General features: G+C 43.2%; 1 protein-coding gene across 1 annotated transcript in view; it reads right to left on the reverse strand.

Moving 5' to 3' along the window:
* NR2E1 (nuclear receptor subfamily 2 group E member 1) overlaps positions 1 to 22,796 on the reverse strand; it is a 90,732-nt gene that overhangs the window by 16,893 nt on the left and 51,043 nt on the right. Inside the window, exons 3-5 of the mRNA XM_077487153.1 lie at positions 21,620 to 21,707; positions 20,950 to 21,185; positions 2,758 to 2,904 (exon numbers count right to left, since the gene is read on the reverse strand). Of these exons, the coding sequence (XP_077343279.1) occupies positions 2,758 to 2,904; positions 20,950 to 21,185; positions 21,620 to 21,707 (471 nt within the window). The remainder of the gene's footprint in view (positions 1 to 2,757; positions 2,905 to 20,949; positions 21,186 to 21,619; positions 21,708 to 22,796) is intronic.

The raw sequence follows: 22,796 nt of genomic DNA on the forward strand, positions 1-22,796 counted from the left end.
CTGTGTAATTTGAGGCTAGGACGGAGGTTCACCTTCCAGCAGGACAATGACCCCAAACACACTGCTAAATCAACACTTGAGTTGTTTAAGGGGAACATGTAAATGTGTTGGAATGGCCTAGTCAAAGCCCAGACCTCAATCCAATAAAAAATCTGTGGTCAGACTTAAAGATTGCTGTTCACAAGTGCAAATCGAAGGAGCTGGAGCACTTTTTCAAGGAGAAATGGGCAAAAATTCCAGTGGTAAGATGTGGAAGCTCATAGAGACTTATCCAAAGCGACTTGGAGCTGTAATAGCCACAAAAGTTGGCTCTACAAAGTATTGACTTTAGGGGGGTGAATAGTTATGCACATTGATTTTTTTCTGTTATTTTGTCCTATTTGTTGTTTGCTTCACATAAAAAAAAAAATCTTCAAAGCTGTGGGCATGTTCTGTAAATTAAATGATGCAAACCCTCAAACAATCCATGTTAATTCCAGGTTGTGAGGCAACAAAACATGAAAAATGCCAAGGGGGGGGGGGGGGGGGGGTGAATACTTTTGCAAGGCACTGTATATACACATGTGAGCAGTCATATTCCTTCATTACACATCCTGCTTTGCAGTGCAACATAATGGTTATGCTTTTCTGACAATATAGGTCTATGGGTCAGCTATTACTTTACAAATAAGTTGTTAGAGAAGAGTAATTGCACCCTAGCCCCCTCTAGTGACTAATCTACAAATTTCTATATTTAAAAAATAATTTGTGGCCATACGTCTCTTGTGGGTCACAGGAGTGCACTTGCTTTTCCTCTCCAGTGACCCTGAGTCAGCTGACAGCAGGGTATAGCCCACTATCAGTTGATGTGGCAGTACCGCTCAAGGCTCTGGAAAGATTCCCACAAATTTGTTGAGATCCACACAGCTGATGCCACCCCTCAGTGCATGGCTAAGAGACAGCTGCTCCCAACCCCACCCCTGCCCGCCACTGCAGGAGCAGAGCAAAACACTGTGACTGACAGTCACTGCTCTCCACTGTGAGCAGACTGAGAACTGAGTGAACAGCAGTCATGTGATCTAATTCTTGGTCTTGAAGCCAAAATGGGACAGCTGCAGCATAGCATAGATGCTGCAGCATAGAGGTGAGTATGTATGGTTTTTTTTTGCAAACCCCAAACTTCTCCTTTAACACAATTCCAAAATATGGAACACAAAGCTTGTAGAAATGTTAGTTATCAAGGCTTTCTTTAGGGCAAACAGTAAATTTGGAATATGAGCTCACTGAATAAAGTATACTTTTTTATTGAATACATAAAAACGTGGAAATATTATAACCATGTTTCACTCAGAACTGGACAATAGGATGTTTTAGAAAATGCATTACTTATCAATTGTACTTTTTACAAACCAGTTTATTTCTGACATTTAGCCTAATGATTTGCCAATAACTTTGTCATTGCATATCACACCAAAGTGATGGTGAGATTGTCTTCAAATAAATATTTCTTTATTTTTTTTTAGTGCATAGAATCAATTTTGACCAGTATTCGTTTTAAAACAATGGGTTCTGTAAGGCTTGATTCATACCTATGCAGTTTTAGTGCTTTTTGTAGATTTGCACTACAGTCCATTTAACATGGTTTCCTATGGAACACGTTCTGTAGTGCAACTCTGCAAAATGCAAAAGGCACTAAAAATGCATAGGTGTGAATCCAGCCTAACTGTTGATCTCTGAAAATGCTAGATGCCTGGCTGTAGAATAATTGAGACAGACCATTAATAGAAGAGAAGTTAATAATGGGGATTATTGAGCTTTTTCTTGTAAAAATAATGATACTAGGGCTCCTATGGCTTTGCCTGCTTGTTTATTTATTACGTTTAGGCTCATTCCTTTAAAAGTTCCACATTTAATTGATGATTTTATTTATATATATATATATATATATATACCTAATAATATAATGCTAAGTTGTATTGAAGCAGGATTGTATGCCAACAGTGCAGTGTAGATCACTGATGGTTTAGTTATTATTTATCACCATTATGCCATTTGCCAGGCACCATGACAATACATATTTTCTGTAGGTTGTGGAGCTCAGTGTTAAATGGATTAATGTTTGACCTGCATAGAATTGCTGTGAGTGACGGTGTTCCGATATATGTTATCAAAGTTGTCATCACTTGTGTGTGTGTATATATATATATATATATATATATATATATATATATATATATATATATATATATATATATATATATATATATATATATGGTGGAGGGTGAAGGTGCAGTATAACATTTGTCATTTTTAATCCTGAATCCCTAAAATAAAGGATTTGTATAATAATAAAAAGACTCCACAATCCCCTTTATTAACGTCTCTTTTATTAATGGTCTGTCCCATTAATTATTCTGCAAGTATACTGTATGTTGAGTTAGAAGGATTACCCCCAATCGGGGAGTGAGCATAACAATATCTAAACTGCATTTTCAATTTACTTGGTAAGAACCTTACAGCTTTATAAATTTGCTATAAAAAGTTAGATGCCTGGCTGTCTCTAGTTTCACTAGTTACTGAGGTTAAGTTAGTAAGCAGCAACACAAGTTGATGTAAAGAAAGAACTCCTAAAGGGTCAGTATGACACGTAGGCAACTAGCAAATGATCTGCTTATTACTTTAATTACTGGTTTTCTTTAACACCATTTACAAAAGCACTGTAAAACAAACATAAGAATCAGTCATTTTGAAGATACTGTTTTATGACTCTAAACTCACTTGATCTTGTAGAGACAGTGTAGAAAAAGCTGGCACACTCTTAGCCCATTTAATGCTCATGAATAGGAGTCGAGCTGCGGATTCACAGACAGATTCAGTGGCCACTTCATAGAGATACAATGGAGCTCCATTCACTTCATGTGGGTACTAGATCAAAAAGGAAAACAGACATTTCAGTTACATATTAATACAGTATATGGCAACTACTACATTAATCATTCATCTTTAATACTAAACCACTCTGACTTACCCTCCCAGCACAATTTAATATCTTGTACTCCACAACCAATTGAAGCTATTGCCAGTAAAAGTAAGAAAGAAATTCCTGAATTGTAGATGTTTCTTAAATCTTTAAAAATGTGTATGCTTATGTAGATTAACCTGCCTTATCAATGAGCCGGTATTACCGTATTTCCTAAAGATGGCCATACAGTATTGAGGTTCTAATCCTGGCTAGTGAGGGGCGGCACAGTGGTTTAGGGGTTAGCACTTTCGCCTAGCAGTAAAAAGGTCGCTGGTTCGAATCCCAACCACGACACTACCTGCCTGGAGTTTGCATGTTCTCCCTGTGCCTGCGTGGGTTTCCTCCGGGCACTCCAGTTTCCTCCCACACTCCAAAGACATGCAGGTAGGTTAATTGGCTTCTGTCCAAAATTGGCCCTAGTATATGAATGGGGACCTTGGTTTATGGGCTCATTGAGAGTAGGGACTGAGGTGAGTGTGCAATATACAGGGATAGGGACAATTGTAGACACTCAGTCAGGTTAAACTAGATGGACTGGTGTCTTTATTCAACCTTACTAACTATGTAACTATATAAGGAACCTCACAGGTTTGATTCACCAAGTTTTCCCAATTTTATACTGGGGTTCTCTAGGGGTCTATCTGAGACAGCCCTGAATTTTTGGAAGTTTCTCCAGTCTTTTCCAGCTACTGATGGATTCAGGAGGGATATGGAAATTCTGGAAAGTTCTCTAGTTAGCCAAGTCACTACTGGTGGTAAAGGCACTCCCATAATGAGGGGAAGGGGCCTATGGTCCAGAGTGCGCAATTGCCCTATTTTTTTTTAGCCCAGCCTTTCGCTGCATGAATGTACACCTCCACTTTCCAAGGTGGGAGGATGATTGTTACCCTTTTACAGATGCTTATGCATCCTGCATATCTAATGCTTGGGTTCAGGAAATGGTGTCCAAAGGCTACCATGTGGCTGGAACATGAAAAACATGCAGAAATCTCCCTTAGAGGTACATGACGCTTGTGGGTAATTTAAATATTATTATTGCATACATTTAAAGCACACATATGTTAACATATGTTAATATTTCTCATATCTTAGAGAGGAGCGTTTCAAAAGCACAAATTATCCATGTTGTAGGATATGTAGGATAAGTAAGTCTGTCATTGAAAATATCTTTAACAGGTCACTCAAAACTGATATTTAGTCTTGGATAGACTCCGATTTTTTTTTCTGATACACACTGTTTTTTTTTTATCTTAATGCATAGAATGCATTAAGATAAATAAAAAAACATCTGCCTTTACTCTGTTTTTATTTTTCTTTTTATATAAAGTACAGTACTTTATATAAAAAAATAATAAAAAACAAAATACTTAAAGGAGTTGTAAAGGCAGAAGATTTTTTTTAATCTTAATGCATTCTATGCATTAAGATAAAAAGCCTTCTGTATGTAGGAGCACCCCCTAATACTTAACGGAGCCCAATTTCTCTCCAGCAATGTCCATGAGTCCCTCGGCCATCCTGGACTCTCCTTCCTCCTTGGCTGAGACACAACAGCGTCCCGATTGGCTCCTGCTGCTGTCCATCAAAGTCAGTTAGGCAAAAAGGAGAGAGATGGGGTGGGGCCGAATGGGGGCTCCGTGTCTGAATGGGCACAGAGCTGCACCCCATCTCGGGTGCCCTTATAGCAAGCTGCTTGCTGTGGGGGCACTCAACAGGAGGATGGGGCCAGGAGCAACGAAGAGGTACCCAAGAAGGGGAGGATCCAGGCTGCTCTGTGCAAAACCACTACACAGGGCAGGTAAGTATAACATGTTTGTTAATTAAAACAAAAAAAACTTTACAATCATTTTAATTGGGGTACATTTCACCCTGTACTGCAATACAGCACATAAATACACTACATTACAATACAGTTCCAATTACACAATAAACTACTGTACATTCACTCATCGGTATAATGCCTAACGTTGTGCAGAGCACAGTTCCTTGAACCATAATATCATGCATGATGCTGCTTTACCCCAAAAGCATTATGTGGTCCCTAAGGTACCACCAAAATACCTAGAGGTGCATTTTCAGACATTAGACCCCTGCCCTGTATGGCCTACATAGCACCACAACATAAAGTATAAACTGTTCAAAAGCATTTCCACACATTTCAGCAAGCAATGAGTGTGATAGGGGACATGAAAGAGGCATGGGGAGAGGAAAAGAGTTCACTGGCGCAAAGTTTTATTGAAGGACAAAGACACATAAAGGAGAGTGGAGTATGGGGAAATCTTCATCAGACGTCCTTTATCTCATTAACCGCTTGCTGATCAGCTGCCGCAGTTATACTGCAGCAGGTTGGCACAGCTGTGCAAATCGCCGTAGCTATAGTTGGCTCTTAAAGACGTTGTCCGCTGGGCACCCACGATTGCTCCTGACAGAACAAGAATGGGGATCTGTGTGTGTAAACACACAAATCCTGGTTCTGTCAGGGGAGTAGAGACAGATCATCTGTTCCTACTAAGTAGAAACCATGATATGTCTCCTACCCCAGTCAGTTACATCCACCCCACAGTTAGAAACACACCTAGGGAACACAGTTAACCCCTTCATTGCCCCCTAGTGTTTACCCCTTCCCTTCCAGGGACATTTATACAGCAATCAGTGGCTATTTTTAGCTCTGATCGCTGTATAAATGTCAATGGTCCCAAAAAAGTGTCCGTTCTGACCGCCGTAATGTCGTAGTCCCGATAAAAATTGCAGATCGCTGCCATTACTAGTAAAAAAAAATAATAATAATTACATAAATCTATCCCCTATTTTGTAGACGCTATAATATTTGCGCAAACCAATCAATATACGTCTATTGTGATTTTTTTTTACCAAAAATATGTAGAAGAATACATATTGGCCTAAACTGATGAAGAAATGTGTTTTTGTTTTTTTTAAAATTTGGGATATTTATTATAGCAAAAAGTACAAAATATTGTGTTTTTTTCAAAATTATTGCTTTTTTTGTTTATAGCTCAAAAAATAAAAAACGCAGAGGTGATCAAATAACACCAAAAGAAAGCTCTATTTGTGGGGGTAAAAAAGCACATACATTTTGTTTGAGTACAACATTGCACGTCTGCGCAATTATTAGTTAAAGCGTCGCAGTGCCTGATCAGGAAATGAGACAAATCCTTCCAGGGCTGAAGTGGTTAAAGTTCATGAAGTTATAATCTTTGAGCAAACTGTGGACCAGTCTGTGACACTTTTCAATTGACATCCTCTCCCTCTGGTGGATGAGGGATTTCTGGTGCACCAGAAACTGTCCTTAAAGCAACACATCATCTGTCAGGCGCCATATTCTCCTGTGCAAATTCACCACAAAATAGTCTGCTGAGCACACAAAAGTGGGTGGTGGCTGTTTGTGGTACAAAGTTTGAGCTCTGGTTCCAAGGCCACCAACAGGTTCTGAGCTAAGGGGCATTCCCAGAAAAGATGCAAAGCAGTTTCCTATAGGAAAATGAAAAAGGAGCAACACCTGTATCTGCTCAGGTTTCTTGCATGTATGATTGTCCTCCAATCCCCCCCCCCCCCCGGATCGCCATCCATGGCAGATCTTCGTGCCTGTTGGTGAGTCTCTTTGAAGAAACATTCCTCCACACCACCTTACAAGTGGCTAGAGGTAGGCCAGAAACAGACACCACTATGTTCTTGTCTCTGGTCAACTTGTAGACAATCATTTGCTTCCACAAGTTGGGCTTAACTTCATGTAGCCCCTTCTCGTAGCTAAGCTTAAAAGTCTCCAAGTGATACCAGGAAGTGTGTCAATTATAGGGAATGGAGCTATCCAATTTGTCCCATCCAAGGGACCTCTGAAGAGGCAGGAGGAAAAAAACGGGACATGGAGTTTCCACTTTTTAATCTATCAAAGTCCTGAGGATGGAGTTGCAAGCAAAGAACACCCTCAATTGAGTGGTAATGTCGGGCACACCCTTAATGTCTTCTAGGGGCTCCGTAAACATAACTGCTCACTTTACTCTGTCCATTTGGAGCCCTAGATGAAGAGAAAAAAACCCCAGGTGATGCTCTTACAGGTGTTGTCACGAGAGGGTCAGACCTGGGTGTTCACTCACTTGCTTCACATATCTCCTAGGAATTGAAGTGTATGATCTCTTCAGTTGAGTTCCTAACTCTGTCCCCACATCTTAGGGAGACTTATGTTTCCTGTTGCAGCTGATGGAATCTTGTTACTGCTATTTTCTGCATATTGAAGATTCCTATGTATGAATGCAATAGGCAAGTACGTTTGTAAAGTTCATGTAATGCAGGAATCTTATTGCCAGCGATTCAAAGAGGTAGCATAAGTATAACGTGGAAACATCTGTACAAAACTCATACATCTGTTTTTGGTAGATAGGACTTCTAAGAATTAAAACAAACTTTACACTTCAGCATAAATACACATCTAAGCTTTAAAATATCTACAGAAAGCACAGCCTGCTTGCTCAGTAATTCTGTTTTTAATACAAGCATTGCTGTATTGCACCTTTAAATCCCTCTCCTTTTGACACTAATCTAGTGATCCGGAAATTCCATTTACATTTGTTTTTTTAATTACTCCATTGGGCTCAAAAATTCACCACACCACAAGATCATTGCTCAAGGTTCAGCATTAGGGATGAGCCGAACACCCCCCGGTTCGGTTCGCACCAGAACTTTCGAACGGACCCCACGTTCGTTACGAACGTTAGAACCCCATTGAAGTCTATGGGACTCGAACGTTCGACCTGGCTCCTGCCCCAGGGGACAAGGGTCAATGCAAAAAAAAGTTTTAAAAACGGCCGTTTTTGCGGGAGCACTGATTTTAATGACGATTAAAGTGAAAAAAAAAAGTGAAATATTCCTTTAAATATGGTGCCTGTGGGGTGTCTGTAGTATGCCTGTGAAGTGCCACGTGTTTCCCGTGTTTAGAACAGTCCCTGCACAAAATGACATTTAACGGAAATAACACCATTTAAAACTGCTTGCGGTTTTAATGTTATATCTGGTTCCTGCAATATGGTTGAAAATCATTCAGAAAAATGGCATGGGTAGCCCTCCCTGCCCATTACCAGCCTATTTGGATCTTGTACGCATATTAAGGGGAACCCTGTACCCATATTAAAAAAAGGAAATGCGTGTGGCCCCCAGGCCCTATATACTCAGAACAGCAGTATACAGGCGGTGCAAACAAGACAGGGACTGTGTAGGTTTGTTGTGTTAAGTTGAATCTGTTTGTAATTTTCAACTGGTACATTTTTAAAGTGTAGCTCCAGTCAAAAAAACTATTTTTAAGCTTTTTGGAAAACATAGGGAAGGGTTATCACCCCTGTATAATTTGTTTTGTCGTCCATCTTTTCTCATCTCACTTGCTGCTGTCTCCTTGCGTTTGCAAGTAGGAGATGTTTGTAAGTTGGATGTTTGAAAGTAGGGGCCTGCCCTATATGCTCTGCAGAAATGGCAGAACAAGGTGTTGGTTTTGCCACAACATTGTAAGCCCTCAAAGTGACTCTTGGTGGGCGCTGGAGCGCCCTGCTGTGAACGATTATATCAAGAATTGTAATTACATGCCATTGTTGAACAGTGGTAGAAAAATTGACCTTTGGTGGTTGTGGTGCTGGTGCCACAACACTATAAGTCCTCACCGTTACTCTGGGTGGGCACAGGAAGGGGCCCTCCTGTGAAATATTATATCAAGAATTGTAATTACATGTCCCTGTTAAACAGGGGCAGAAAAATTTGGCCTTAGGCACTGCTGCTGGTGCCACCACACTGCAACCTCTTCCATATACTCTAGTTTTTTTGCTGGAATTAGCCCTGCTGCAAAGCATTGCATCAAAAATTGTACTTAAACGCCCCTGTTAAACAGGGGCAGAAAAATTGGGCCTTAGGCACTGGTGCTGGTGCCACCACACTGCAACCTCTGACATATACTCTAGTTTTATTGCAGGAATTAGCCCTGCTGCAAAGCATTGCATCAAAAATTGTAATTAAACGCCCCTGTTAAACAGGGGCAGAAAAATTGGGCCTTAGGCACTGGTGCTGGTGCCACCACACTGCAACCTCTGCCATATACTCTAGTTTTATTGCAGGAATTAGCCCTGCTGCAAAGCATTGCATCAAAAATTTAAATTAAACGCCCCTGTTAAACAGGGGCAGAAAAATTGGGCTGCTGGCATCACCCAGAACCAAAAATGTTCTTCCAACATATCAGCGGAGGAGGAAGAGGATAGACAATCAACATAACAGGACAGTCACTCAGCATCAGCATAGGCAGTCTTGAAGGGATGTGGTATTTCAAAAAAAATTATTCGGTTACATCAGCTTCAGGTGCTTGGTAGCTGTGGGTGATCCAAGACTGATTCATCTTGATGAAGGTCAGTCGATCAACTGATTCGGTGGACAGGCGCACCCTGTGATCGGTAACAAAGCCACCAGCAGCACTGAAGGTGCGTTCCGAAAGAACGCTGGATGCAGGACAGGCCAGTAGCTCAATTGCATACTGTGCAAGCTCTGGCCAGTGATCCATCCTCAAGACCCAGTAAGCCAGAGGATTTTCAGTGGGAAAGGTGTCCAAGTCTGACCTTGCCCCTAGGTATTCCTGCACCATGTAAATCAGACGCTGGCGATGGGTGCTGGAACCAATCATACCTTGGGGCTGCGGACTAAAAAATTGTCTGAAAGCATCAGTCAGACGGCCACCTTCTCCACCGCTCCTTCTGACCGATGCCTCAGCAACACGTTGTCCAGGACCAGGAGTTTGTAACCTCCCAGTCTCTGGGAACGCGTTGCACAGAGCTTTCTGCAAGGCCTCCCGGAGATGTCTCATCCTCTGCTCCCTCTGCGATGGCAAGATAAGGTCGGCAACCTTACCCTTGTACCGTGGATCAAGGAGAGTGGCCAGCCAGTAATGGTCCCTCTCCTTTATCCGAAGAATACGAGGATCCTTCCGCAGGCTTTGCAGGATCAGGGAGGCCATGCAGCGTAGGTTAGCTGAGGCATTCGGTCCGGAGTCCTCTGGGTCACTAAGGACAACATGATCCGCAGCTACCTCCTCCCAGCCACGTACAAGTCCACGTGTTTCTTGGGACTGTAAATCATCCCTATAAGACTGCTGCTGCTGCTGCTGATGCTGAGTGCCAGCCTCCACCTCCATGCTGACACAATCATCCTCCTCCTCCTCTTCCTCCTCCTCATCCTCTTCCTGTGTGATGGGTGGCACAGCAGGAACACTGTCTGGATAAAGGGGGCCTTGAGAGGCAAGGAAGTCCTCCTCTTCCTGCTTCTGTTCTGCCTCAAGTGCCCTGTCCATTATTCCACGCAGAGTATGCTCCAAGAGGTGGACAAGAGGTACAGTGTCACTGATGCATGCACTGTCACTGCTCACCATCCTTGTGGCCTCCTCAAACGGTGACAGGACAGTGCATGCATCCCTGATCATGCCCCACTGGCGTGGTGAGAAAAAACCAAGCTCCCCTGACCCTGTCCTGGTGCCGTAGTCGCACAGGTACTCATTGATGGCCCTCTGCTGCGTGTGCAGCCGCTGCAGCATGGCCAATGTTGAGTTCCATCTGGTGGGCATGTCACATATAAGGCGGTTCTTGGGCAGGTTCAACTCCTTTTGGAGCTCAGCCAGCCGAGCACAGGCATTAAATGATCGGCGGAAATGCACACAGACTTTCCTGGCCTGCTTCAGGACATCCTGTAAGCCGGGGGACCTGCCCAAGAACCGCTGCACCACCAGGTTAAGGACGTGAGCTACACAGGGCACATGGGTCAGTTGTCTCTGTCGGAGGGCGGAGAGGAGGTTGGTGCCATTGTCGCAAACCACCATTCCTGGCTTAAGCTGGCGTGGCGTCAACCACCTCTCGGCCTGCCCCTGCAGAGCTGACAAAACATCCGCCCCAGTGTGGCTCCTGTCCCCCAAACAAACCAGCGCAAGCACGGCATGGCATCGTTTTGCCTGCGTACTTGCGTAGCCCCTGCAACGCCTACGGAGCACCGCTGGTTCTGAGGACAGAGCACTGGAAGAGGCCATGGAGGAAGAAGAAGAGGAGGGGGTGGAGGAGAGAGGTGTGTCACAACCAATAGTAGCATTTTGGAGGCGTGGTGGCGGAACAACCTCCAACACTACTGCACCTTATCCTGCATCCTTCCCAGCAGCCAGAAGAGTGACCCAATGGGCCGTGAAAGACAGGTAACGTCCCTGTCCATGCCTGCTGGACCATGAGTCAGCGGTAATATGCACCTTACCGCTGACCGCCCTGTCCAGCGAGGCAAGGACATTGCCTTCCACATGCCGGTAGAGAGCCGGAATCGCCTTCCATGAGAAAAAGTGGCGTTTGGGGACCTGCCACTGAGGAACCGCACATTGTACAAACTCACGGAAGGGGGCCGAGTCTACCAACTGAAAAGGCAGCAGTTGAAGTGCTAGCAATTTAGCCAAGCTAGCATTCAACCGCTGGGCATGTGGATGGCTGGGAGTAAACTTCTTCCGCCGGTCCAGCAGCTGGGGCAGGGACATTTGCCTGCTATAATCGGACGTGGGTGTACCGCTAGCAGAGTTCCCGGAAGCACTTGGCTGTGACACACCTAATTCTACACCTTCATTCCTCTCAGAGCAGGTTTCAGAGAGGACTGAAGGTCTAGTGGGGTTGGAGATGCCAGCTGATGAGGAGCAAGGAGAGGTCCGCTTTGTTCTTTGGTGTGGGTCTTTGAGGTACGCTTGCCAACGAGCTGCATGGCAGGTCAACATATGTCTGGTCAAGCATGTGGTGCCCAAGCGGCTGATGTTTTGGCCACGTGAGATACGCTTGAGACATATGTTGCAAATAGCAGCGGTGCGATCTGATGCACTCGTCTCAAAAAAGGCCCACACCAAAGAACTTTTAGAATAACGCGCAGAGGCAGCGCTCTGCACAGGCGGAGCTCTGCGGTGTGATTCAGTCGGTGTGCTGCCCCTAAGCTGGCCCCCGGAGGGCATCCTGCCTCGTTGGACATGTGCCTCCTCCTCCTCCTCCTCCTCCCTCCTTCCAGGCACCCAAGTGGAGTCAGTGCCCTCATCATCCCCTCCCTCTTCATCGCTGTAGCAAACCTGGCAGTATGCTTCAGCTTGTGGAACATGACTGCCAGATTGCTGTCCTTCTTGAGCATCCCCTCTCTCTGCGCTCACGCTACTGCCTTCCTCTAGCTGAGTGTCATCATCAGAGCCCACCAAACACTGGGCATCCTCCTGGAGCATGTACCCAACACTGTGTTCAAAGAGTTCAGGAGACTCCTCAGGAGGACGTGGTGGGTCTAGGGAAGGAGTCACTGATGATGACATTGAGAGGAGGGAAGACGATGCGTTGGCAGCTGCTTTGCGACTACCCTGAGACTGGGTGAGAGAGGATGAGGAGGATGAAGAGGGCTTGGTCATCCACTCTACCAAGTCGTTGGCATGTTACGGTTCAACATGTCCAGCTGCCGAAAAGAAGGACAAGCATGTCCCATGGCCACCTGCTGATGACAATGCACCGCGTCCACGACCAGCACTGTTGTCTCTAGACACAGAGCCTGCTTGCCCTCTTTTATCGGCTCGCGCCTGTCTGCCTCTCCTTGCTGGCCTTCCAGACATGGTAATGGCCTGAAGGGAGTTGGGTAAAACAGCAGTTGGGTAGTTTATATTGTGCTGGAGGCACACACAACTTCCAATAACTCCTGCAGATGGCAATTGGGCTCAAATAGAGAACAGCTATGTAGGTGGATTATAGCGGTATGTACTGGGTACAGAGCACGCAGACAGCACGCACTATCTCCTAACACTACTGACTGCAAGCTCTATTATTAACGATAGATCACTAGCTATATAGGTAGGTGAATATCGCAGTGTATACTGCGGTCAGGGCACGCAGACAATAACCAGAAAACAGCAGAGATAAAGGGGTATATACAGATGTATACTGTGCTGTGCTGGAGGCACACACAACTTCCAATAACTCCTGCAGATGGCAATTGGGCTCAAATAGAGAACAGCTATGTAGGTGGATTATAGCGGTATGTACTGGGTACAGAGCACGCAGACAGCACGCACTATCTCCTAACACTACTGACTGCAAGCTCTATTATTAAAGATATATAAATATAGTGAAGTAAATAGTGAATATAGTGGTGTATACTGCGGTCAGGGCACAGACAATAACCACTACACAACAGCAAGATAGGAAATCAGCCAAAAACGATCGGTGTGTACTGTGTTGAAGGTACACAGAACACCCACTGCTTCAGATGCTAACACACTACACGAGGCTGCCTCAATGGCGGCCTTATATAGTGTGGGGCGTGCACTACACAGCCTCAGCTATGATTGGCCACAGGCATCCTGCCTGTGGCCAATCATGGCTCTCCTCGCTGCTGGCGCTGCGATTGGCCAAGCAGGCGGGGTCACAGTGCATGCTTGGCCAATCATGAGCCAGCAATGCACTGCGCCATTGCAGTGCATTGTGGGCCGTGAGCGCCACACGAATTTTGACGCGAACGGACCAAGAGTTCGGATTTCGCCGAACGGACGAACAGCCAATGTTCGAGTCGAACGTACGTTCGACTCGAACACGAAGCTCATCCCTATTCAGCATTATCACAGCCACAAATCACTTTCACATCTGCCTTGGAAGTTGGAATCTGACTACCATTACATGAGGCCGAGAGAGAAAGTTATACAGCACAGGTCCTAGGAAACAGACGTGCCCACAGAACGTGTGAAAATGTATTGTTTTACTCAGATCTCTGATTCCAAAATATATAAATCTGAAAACAAAACATATATTTTGCAGCCTATATCTTATATTGACCCCTCCCCTTACTCGCTCTATATCCTCCCTCAATCAATATGGCCACTGATACAGCCTGATGAAGGAGCACGCATGCTCCGAAGCGCCACCATTTTAACCCCGCTCCCAGGAGTAAATACCCTCAAGACAACACGGGCTCTCCCTGATTCTCCACCGCTTGCGCTCCAGCATTCAGGAAAGGCCATGAGTTCATCTGGTTACCAAAAACAGGACACACAGAAGGAGCTGGAGCCCTCGACATTAACGCAGGAGATCTCTGGTACCCGGGAAATGCGGACAGAACAAGTAACTATTGTATGCCTGTACTTCACAATTCCTTTGTGAGTGTTTTTAATCCCTTTATTATAATAAATGTGTGTCAACTACCTGCTGCACTTAGAGAGCATCGTCTCTCTCTCTCTCTCTTGTTTTGATTCAATTTTAGAGCTTTTTGCTTTATGGACTGTCTGCCTACAAGTATTCAGCAGATTTTAAAGTGGTTGTAAACCCTTACAAACCACTTTGACCTACAGGTAAGCCTAGATTAAGGCTTACCTGTAGGTCCAAGAAATATCCCCTACACCTATACGGTTTAGGAGATATTTACAAAAAGACAGCCACCGGGCAGGCCGCAGATCGCGGTGACATGGCGCGAGTGTAGGGTCCCGTGCGCATGCGCGGGAGTGACGTCATCGCTGCTCCGTCGAATCACAGCGCAGGAGCAGCGAGACCCAGAAGTCACTCCGAGATACATTGCAGCGGCGAACATGAAGACGGAGGACCGCTTCGGGGGCTTCGTTCTCAGGTAAGTTATTCATAGCTCATTATGCCTTTGCCTTGCAGGTTGCTTTTTTTTTCCCATGGGTTTACAACCACTTTAAGGACTATTGTATGGGCTAATGTTCTTTAAGTGTATTACCTAACATTGATATTCACTACCTAGTCCATTTTTTATTACAACTGGACCCTTGACCTGTCCCCTGATTTATTCCCCCCCCCCCCCTCCTCTTTTTGACTCTCTGAATGTACCAGAATATGGAAATAGGCATCTTTTACATCTATTGAAAGAAGCCAATCTCCCAGCAAAAAAGTTTGCAGAGTCTCCATCTTGATGTGTTTTGGTTGAGACCCTTAAAATTAACAACTGGTCTCCAGTCCCCTGCCTTCTTCTCAACAAGGTGAATATACTCCAGGAAGAGCTCTTGCTGCAGTACTGTAATTACTGCTGTTCTAGTAGAGCTTTTACAAAAGAGAATTTGAATTCAAGTATGAACTTTTATCAGTATAAAGTCTCTTGTTCCATAGAGACCTAGTCTAGAATTGTGAACTCTTGTTGCTGTATTTGAAGATGGATGCTTAAATTGGGGTCTCTTCTTCCTCTGCCTGTCTGAAGTATATACCACCATTCACCTTGGCACATCCAGCTTGTTGCTGAATAATGATTGACCCTGAAAGGGGGCCTTGCACAACCCTTGGTTTGAGACAGGGTTCATCATCTATAGCCTGTGTGAAAGTGCTCTCCTTCCTGTGAGTAATAATAACATTACTCTTGTCACTGACTTGATGATGTCAATTAATGCTTCCAGTAAGAATACAAAAGTAAGCAGTACAGTTCCTTGCAAAAGTATAACCTGGAATTAACAAGGATTGTTTGAAGATTTGTATCATTTAATTGACAGAACATGCCCACAACTTTTTTTGTTGTGAAGCAAAGGACAAATACAGTGGTGTGAAAAAGTGTTTGCCCCCTTCCTCATTTCCTGTTCCTTTGCATGTTTGTCACACTTAAGTGTTTCGGAACATCAAACCAATTTAAACAATAGTCAAGGACAACACAAGTAAACACAAAATGCAATTTGTAAATGAAGGTGTTTATTATTAAAGGTGAAAAAAAATCCAAACCATCATGGCCCTGTGTGAAAAAGTGATTGCCCCCCTTGTTAAAACATACTATAACTGTGGTTGTCCACACCTGAGTTCAATTTCTCTAGCCACACCCAGGCCTGATTATTGCCACACCTGTTCACAATCAAGGCATCACTTAAATAGGAGCTGCTTGACACAGTAAGGTCCACCAGAAGATCCTTAAAAGCTACACATCATGCCGAGACCCAAAGAAATTCAGGAACAATTGAGAAAGAAAGTAATTGAGATCTATCAGTCTGGAAAGGGTTATAAAGCCATTTCCAAAGCTTTGGGAATCCAGCGAACCACAGTGAGAGCCATTATCCACAAATGGCGAAGACATGGAACAGTGGTGAACCTTCCCAGGAGTGGCCGGCCGTGCAAAATTACCCCAAGAGCGCAGCGACGACTCATCCAAGAGGTCACAAAAGACCCCACAACAACGTCCAAGGAACTGCAGGCCTCACTTGCCTCAGTTAAGGTCAGCGTTCATGCCTCCACCATCAGGAAAAGACTGGGCAAAAATGGCCTGCATGGCAGAGTTCCAAGGAGAAAACCACTGCTGAGCAAAAAGAACATCAAAGCTCGTCTCAATTTCTCCACAACACATCTTGATGATCCCCAAGACTTTTGGGACAACATTCTGTGGACCAATGAGACAAAAGTGGAACTCTTTGGAAGGTGTGTGTCCAAGTATATCTGGCGTAGAAGGGACACTGCATTTCATAAAAAGAACATTATACCAACAGTAAAATATGGTGGTGGTAGTGTGATGGTCTGGGGCTGTTTTGCTGCTTCAGGACCTGGAAGACTTGCCGTGATAAAAGGAACTATGAATTCTGCTGTCTACCAAGAGATCCTGAAGGAGAATGTCCGACCATCTGTTCGTGTACTCAAGCTGAAACGAACTTGGGTTCTGCAGCAGGACAATGATCCTAAACACACCAGCAAGTCCACCACCGAATGGCTGAAGAAAAACAAAATGAAGACTTTGGAGTGGCCTAGCCAAAGTCCTGACCTGAATCCTATTGAGATGTTGTGGTATGGCCTTAAAAAGGCCGTTCATGCTCGAAAACCCTCTAGTGTAACTGAATTAGGACAATTCTGCAAAGATGAGTGGGCCAAAATTCCTCCAGGACGCTGTAAAAGCTTCATTGCACGTTATCGCAAACGCTTGGTTGCAGTTGTTGCTGCTAAGGGTGGCCCAACCAGTTATTAGGTTTAGGGGGCAATCACTTTTTCACACAGGGCCATGATGGTTTGGATTTTTTTTCACCTTTAATAATAAACACCTTCATTTACAAATTGCATTTTGTGTTTACTTGTGTTGTCCTTGACTATTGTTTAAATTGGTTTGATGTTCCGAAACACTTAAGCGTGACAAACATGCAAAGGAACAGGAAATGAGGAAGGGGGCAAACACTTTTTCACACCACTGTAGGACAAAATAACAGAAAAAGTCAATGTGCATAACTATTCACCCCCCTAAAGTCAATACTTTGTAGAGCCAACTTTTGCGGCTATCAAAGCTCCAAGTCACTTTGTATAAGTCTTTATGAGCTTGCCATGTCTTACCACTGGAATTTTTGCCCATTCTTCCTTGCAAAACTGCTCCAGCTCCTTCAAGTTGGATGGTCTGCGCCTGTGAACAGCAATCTTTAAGTCTGACCACAGATTTTCTATTGGATTGAGGTCTGGGCTTTGACTAAGCCGTTCCAACACATTTATATGTTTCCCCTTAAACCACTCAAGTGTTGCTTTAGCAGTGTGGGGTCACTGTCCTGCTGGAAGGTGAACCTCCATCCTAGCCTCAAATTACACACAGCATGGTACAGGTTTTGCTCAAGAATATCCCTGTATATAGCACCATCCATCTTTCCTTTAACTCTGACCAGTTTCCCAGTCCCGACTGCTGAAAAACAACCCCACAGCATGATGCTGCCACCACCATGTTTCACTGTGGTGATGGTGTTCTTTGGGTGATGTGATGTGTTGGGTTTGTGCCAGACATAGCGTTTTCTTTGATGGCCAAAAAGTTACATTTTAGTCTCATCAGACCAGAGCACCTTCCTCCATACTTTTTGGGAGTCTTCCATGTGCCTTTTCGCAAACTCAAAACGTGCCATTTTGTTTTTTGATGAAAGTAATGGCTTTTTTCTGGCCACTCTGCCATAAAACCTAACTCTGTGGAGCGTATGGTTTATTGTCATCCTATGTACAGATACTCCACAATTTTCTGTGGAACTCTGCAGCTCCTCCAGGTTTACCTTAGGTCTCTGTGCTGACTCTCTGATTAATGCCTTTCTTGCCCAGTCCGTGAGTTTTGGTGTGCGGCCGTCTCTTGCCAGGTTTGCTGTTGTGCCATGTTCTTTCCATTTGGTTATGATAGATTTGATGGTGCTCCCAGGGATCATCAAATATTTAGATATTTTTTAAAACCTAACCCTAACTTGTACTTTTCAACAATATTGTCCCTTACTTGTTTGGAGAGTTCCTTGGTCTTCATGGCAGTGTTTGGTTAGTGATGCCTCTTCCTTAGGTGTTGCAGCCTCTGGGGCCTTTCAAAAAAGTGTGTATATGTAATGACAGATCATGTGACACTTAGATTGCACATGGGTGGACATCATTTCACTGATAGATTGTGTGACTTCTGAAGGTAATTGGTTGCATCAGAGCTTTTTATGGGCTTCATAACAAAGGGAGTGAATACATAGGCACATGCCAATTATCAGTTTTGTATTTCTGAAAAATATTTTTATGCAAATATTTTTCTAATTTTACTTCACCAACTTAGTGTTCTGTGTTCTGATCCATCACATTTAATTCAGATTAAAAAAATTGAACTAAATGTAGTTCAATGTAATGTAACAAAATAGGTAAAAAGCCAAGGGGGTGAACACTTTTGCAAGGCACTGTATGTCTTTCATTGTAGTAAGAATCTTGGTCTGACTGGGATGGTTGGAGACAGCTGATTCAACATTTTCAACACTAACTCTGAGGGCCCTTGAGACCCAATTTAAGGCCACCACCAGCTTACGCGACACTGTCAAATATTTATATTTTTAAATCCACATCACTACACCCAAATGATATAGTTTCACAAATGTATTATATTATGATTTTTTTTTTGTCAACTTGATTCCACTCATCCGTAATTATGTATTTAAACTTGTCTATGAGAGGGAAAGCTGTAACTTCCATCTTCATATGCTTAAAGAATGTTTTCTTCTTTTGGAACTTCTTTTCCAGATCCTCCCACAGAAGGTCTTGCTTGACTGACTTGACGAAGGGCTGCAATAAGGCAAGGTTGAAAAACTTCCAACTCTCCCTCATCTGATGAGGACTAACAAGAATCTTCAGACTTGGCATCTTCCTGCGATCTTGGAGTTTACGTTTCTGGACACAGAGTTGGGTTCTCTGGACTGCTAGAATGTTGAATGGTTGAGGTACAGATGAAAGACTGTAAGGTTTCCTGGAACATTTGTTTCATTAGAGCAGGCATCTCCAAACTATGGCCATCCAGCTGTTGTGGAACTACAAGTCCAATGCAGCATTCTAAAACTCTGACATTCACAGACATGACTAGGCATGATTGGAATTGTAGTTCTTGAACAACTGGAGGGTCATAGTTTGCAGACCCCTGCATTAGGGAAACCACCTGGTGGTGATTGGCCTCTTTGTCCCTGGTTGCTTCCATAAAGTAACTTTCACAATTGGTCTTTCCCTGCAGGACTATGTTATGACAGGCCCAATACCCATCAGAAGGGGGTGACAATGGTAAGCTCTCTTATATGGTCTATGTGAAGAGTGATAATGTGTCAAAGGAAACCTTGATCTTTGATTTCTGTAATGATGGCTAAAGAGACTTCTTTCTCTGGGTGAAAATCTGTGTCTTTCGAAGTTTATATCTGTTTCAGGAAGAGTGAGGAAATATTTGATCTGCTATAAAGGGCTGAGGACACACAAGAAAAAAGGGAGACTGATGACAGGAGAACATGCTGCACTGCATAAGGTACAGTGGGAGCCCTTACCTACCATTTCTAAACTAGCTGGTCTTTTGGAGCGATTGGCATGGCTGGATTTATTCTAAAAACAAAGGTAACTGGCATACTATTACTATGCTACATTTACAGCCTGATAAGTAATACAACATATAGAGTGGTAGGAAAATGCCTACATGGTGGGAGAATCATGGTACCTGGGGCAGCAGTGGCAGCACTAAGGAAAGGTTACGGGGGAGAAGGTAAAGAGCAGGGATTATGTCTACCTCTTCAGGAAGCTTACAATTTGGGTTGGAATGGCCAGGTCACACTTTGCTTCTCGTGGCAGATGCTGTCAGCATCCCTGAGTCTTCTGACCACTGTAAATTCCCTGCACACTTGTAAGTGGCTCTGGAAGGGTCAGCTTCCTGCTGGGCCTGTTGTGCTGCTGACTTACTGTTCAATACAATGTTCTTTGCAAATCAGGATTCTGTATGTTTACTGCCTGCCACATCTCACTGCACCTTCCCAACATACCAATACATAAAGCATGTCACAGGAGACCAGCAGTAGAACTCTCATATCAGCATTTAATTTAGAAGACCATTTGGGGGGACCTCTCTCAAAACATAGGTGGACCATCAGGGATTTACTGGCAAGGCAGGATAAAAGGTCCATATGCGTTCAATAAGAGTTTAGGAAGAGGAAAAAATGTAAACACTATGGTTGCATGGGGTACCAATTTGTGTATAAATGGACCTATGAGAGAAAAGGGGCGGAGACTACCCGTCAGAATGCTACTATGTAGCTCTAAGTAAATATCTGTTGATCTTAACTAAAAAGAAAGCACACGCATCCTTATCATTCTTGTGTAAAGCGCTAGTCCCATAAATCCACCATATAATTGAGATAAAAATAGACAGACATGTTTAGGTCAGCCTGTGTGAAAACTGTGGCTCTCTCCATAGATACAATGGAGAAATTAGCATAATAATGAAGGAACAAGAGGTGTGTTATTTGCAAGATCACCAAGCCTGAAAAGACAACTAATGCAGCCACCATGTTTAAGGACTAGTAAACTAATATAATAAATTTGTGTTTTGGGGTTTAGATACGCTTTATGATAATAAATTACTTTCCTATTTTAGCCCAGCTGCAGGGTTTTCTTCATAGTATTTATATGTCATTGAATGATTTATCATGCTGCATGGAATGGCTTTTGAGATAGAGTGTGACTTACCTTTGGGGTTGGCTGTGCCAGGCCAATCAAGGTCTGTCTCTCAGGAGTGGTGGATACTGCTGCCAGCTCTAGGTTATGTGGCTCCAGCTGACTAACAGTGGTGAAGAAGGTAGGTGTTGATAAGGCTGCTGAAGGAAAGTGAGGCGTGCTTCCATTGACATCTTTATGTCCTCTGAAATATAGAGCCACTTGCTTCCTTATGGTGGATGTTCTTGGTCCCCTTTCATGTTGAACAGCTGAAATCAATCCAGTAATCATCTCAGTACTAATCAAACTCATTTGGAAAATTGATGCAAAGAGCAGGCTCTTAGATACTTCATTTCATTAAAAGGTTAAAATCATGAAAATCTTCCCTCATACTGTGTCCTTGAGAGAACATTTCTTCCTTATGATTTTCCCTTTCTAAATAACGACATTAATCTATATTTTACCAGAGCTATGTCAATCATTTTAATGTAGGCTTCTGTTCTTAAGCATAATGCTTTTGATTTTGCTTATGTTAAAAAAATACCAATGACTGTCTCACTGATTGCTAAGAAAATCTTATAATTGGATTTTTTTTTCTTTTTCTAATATGAGTGACAATAGATGATTGTATATTTAGGACAGAAATGATCACACGGTCCTATTAATAAGAATGAGACATTTAGTGAACTCTTATGTTAATTACCATCTTTATTCATGTTGACTTCTAAACATTTCTTCAGACGGCATGCCCTACATTGATTTCTGTGTGTCTTGTCCACTGGACAGCCACCCTGTAAAGACAAGATACATACTCACTGTATTAGGTTAACAATACAATAATAATACACTATTATCACAGACTGACCACATGCACTCATAAGAACATAGGTGAACAGATACAGAATATTTACAATCAGAGGGAATAAATTGTTAAAGGAATAGAGGTTGTTAACATAGGTTTGCTAATAAGGTAAAGGCCTGTTCACCTTGAGTACCCAATCATGCAAAAATTATAAAAACAGGATTTTTGCTTGTATGTGATTGACTTGATTTACCTTATTCACTAAGTAAACATTCCCTTTGCTAGTTAAGCAAGCCCTATTTATTTAGTGAGTCAGCCACACTACATACTTTCTTTTGTACATTCGCATGTTTAATGGTTTATTTTTATATGTATTTAAAATGACCAATAAAAAAAGATACGTTGCGCTAAATATGAGAAATCACAAATTTAGTGACATATAGTGCTGATAGATAAATAAACAGTGAGCATTCAAAAATTCATCAACCCAAAATACATATGTACATATAAAAAAAAATTGATACTAGGTGATAAAAGCCCAAAATTGATAATTAAAAAAAGAAAACAAAAAGTATATAAAATAAAAGAGTCCATTGAAGTAATAAGATGAATGAAAAAAGGAGGAATCTGTTGAATTTAGGTAAAAAGTTCCAAGGGTTATCCACCTTCACCAACAGGGGAAGAGAGGGGAGGAGGAAGAAGAGATCCCAATCTGAAGAGAAGATCCCACTCTATGAGTGGGAACCCTTACCGCAATAGGTGGACCCCCTCTAGAGCGAGGTCATAAGCGCAGGCAGATTAAGCCCTCTGCAGGGACTGGTTGGTCTCCGGTGCCTTCGAAATCCTCCAAATATGGACAGGAGCCACTCAGCAGGGCATAGTGGGAACAATCCAACAGGCACTCCAATCTGGGGGTATACACTCTGACCCAAAGCAGCAAGCGTAAAAAAGAAGGACTCCAATCGTGAAATAATGTTTTAAAAAGGAGCCTTTGATACTTATTAAAACAGAGAGCAAGCGGTGAGAACCGCAATACTACAGGATAAAAAATAGCCAGCAAGTTCAAAATACAAATACC

The sequence above is a fragment of the Lithobates pipiens genome, unplaced genomic scaffold (genome assembly GCF_037356315.1).
Source record: "Lithobates pipiens isolate NorthernLeopardFrog02 unplaced genomic scaffold, aLitPip1_a1.2 Scaffold_18, whole genome shotgun sequence".
In the NCBI taxonomy this organism is placed as follows: Eukaryota; Metazoa; Chordata; class Amphibia; order Anura; family Ranidae; genus Lithobates; species Lithobates pipiens.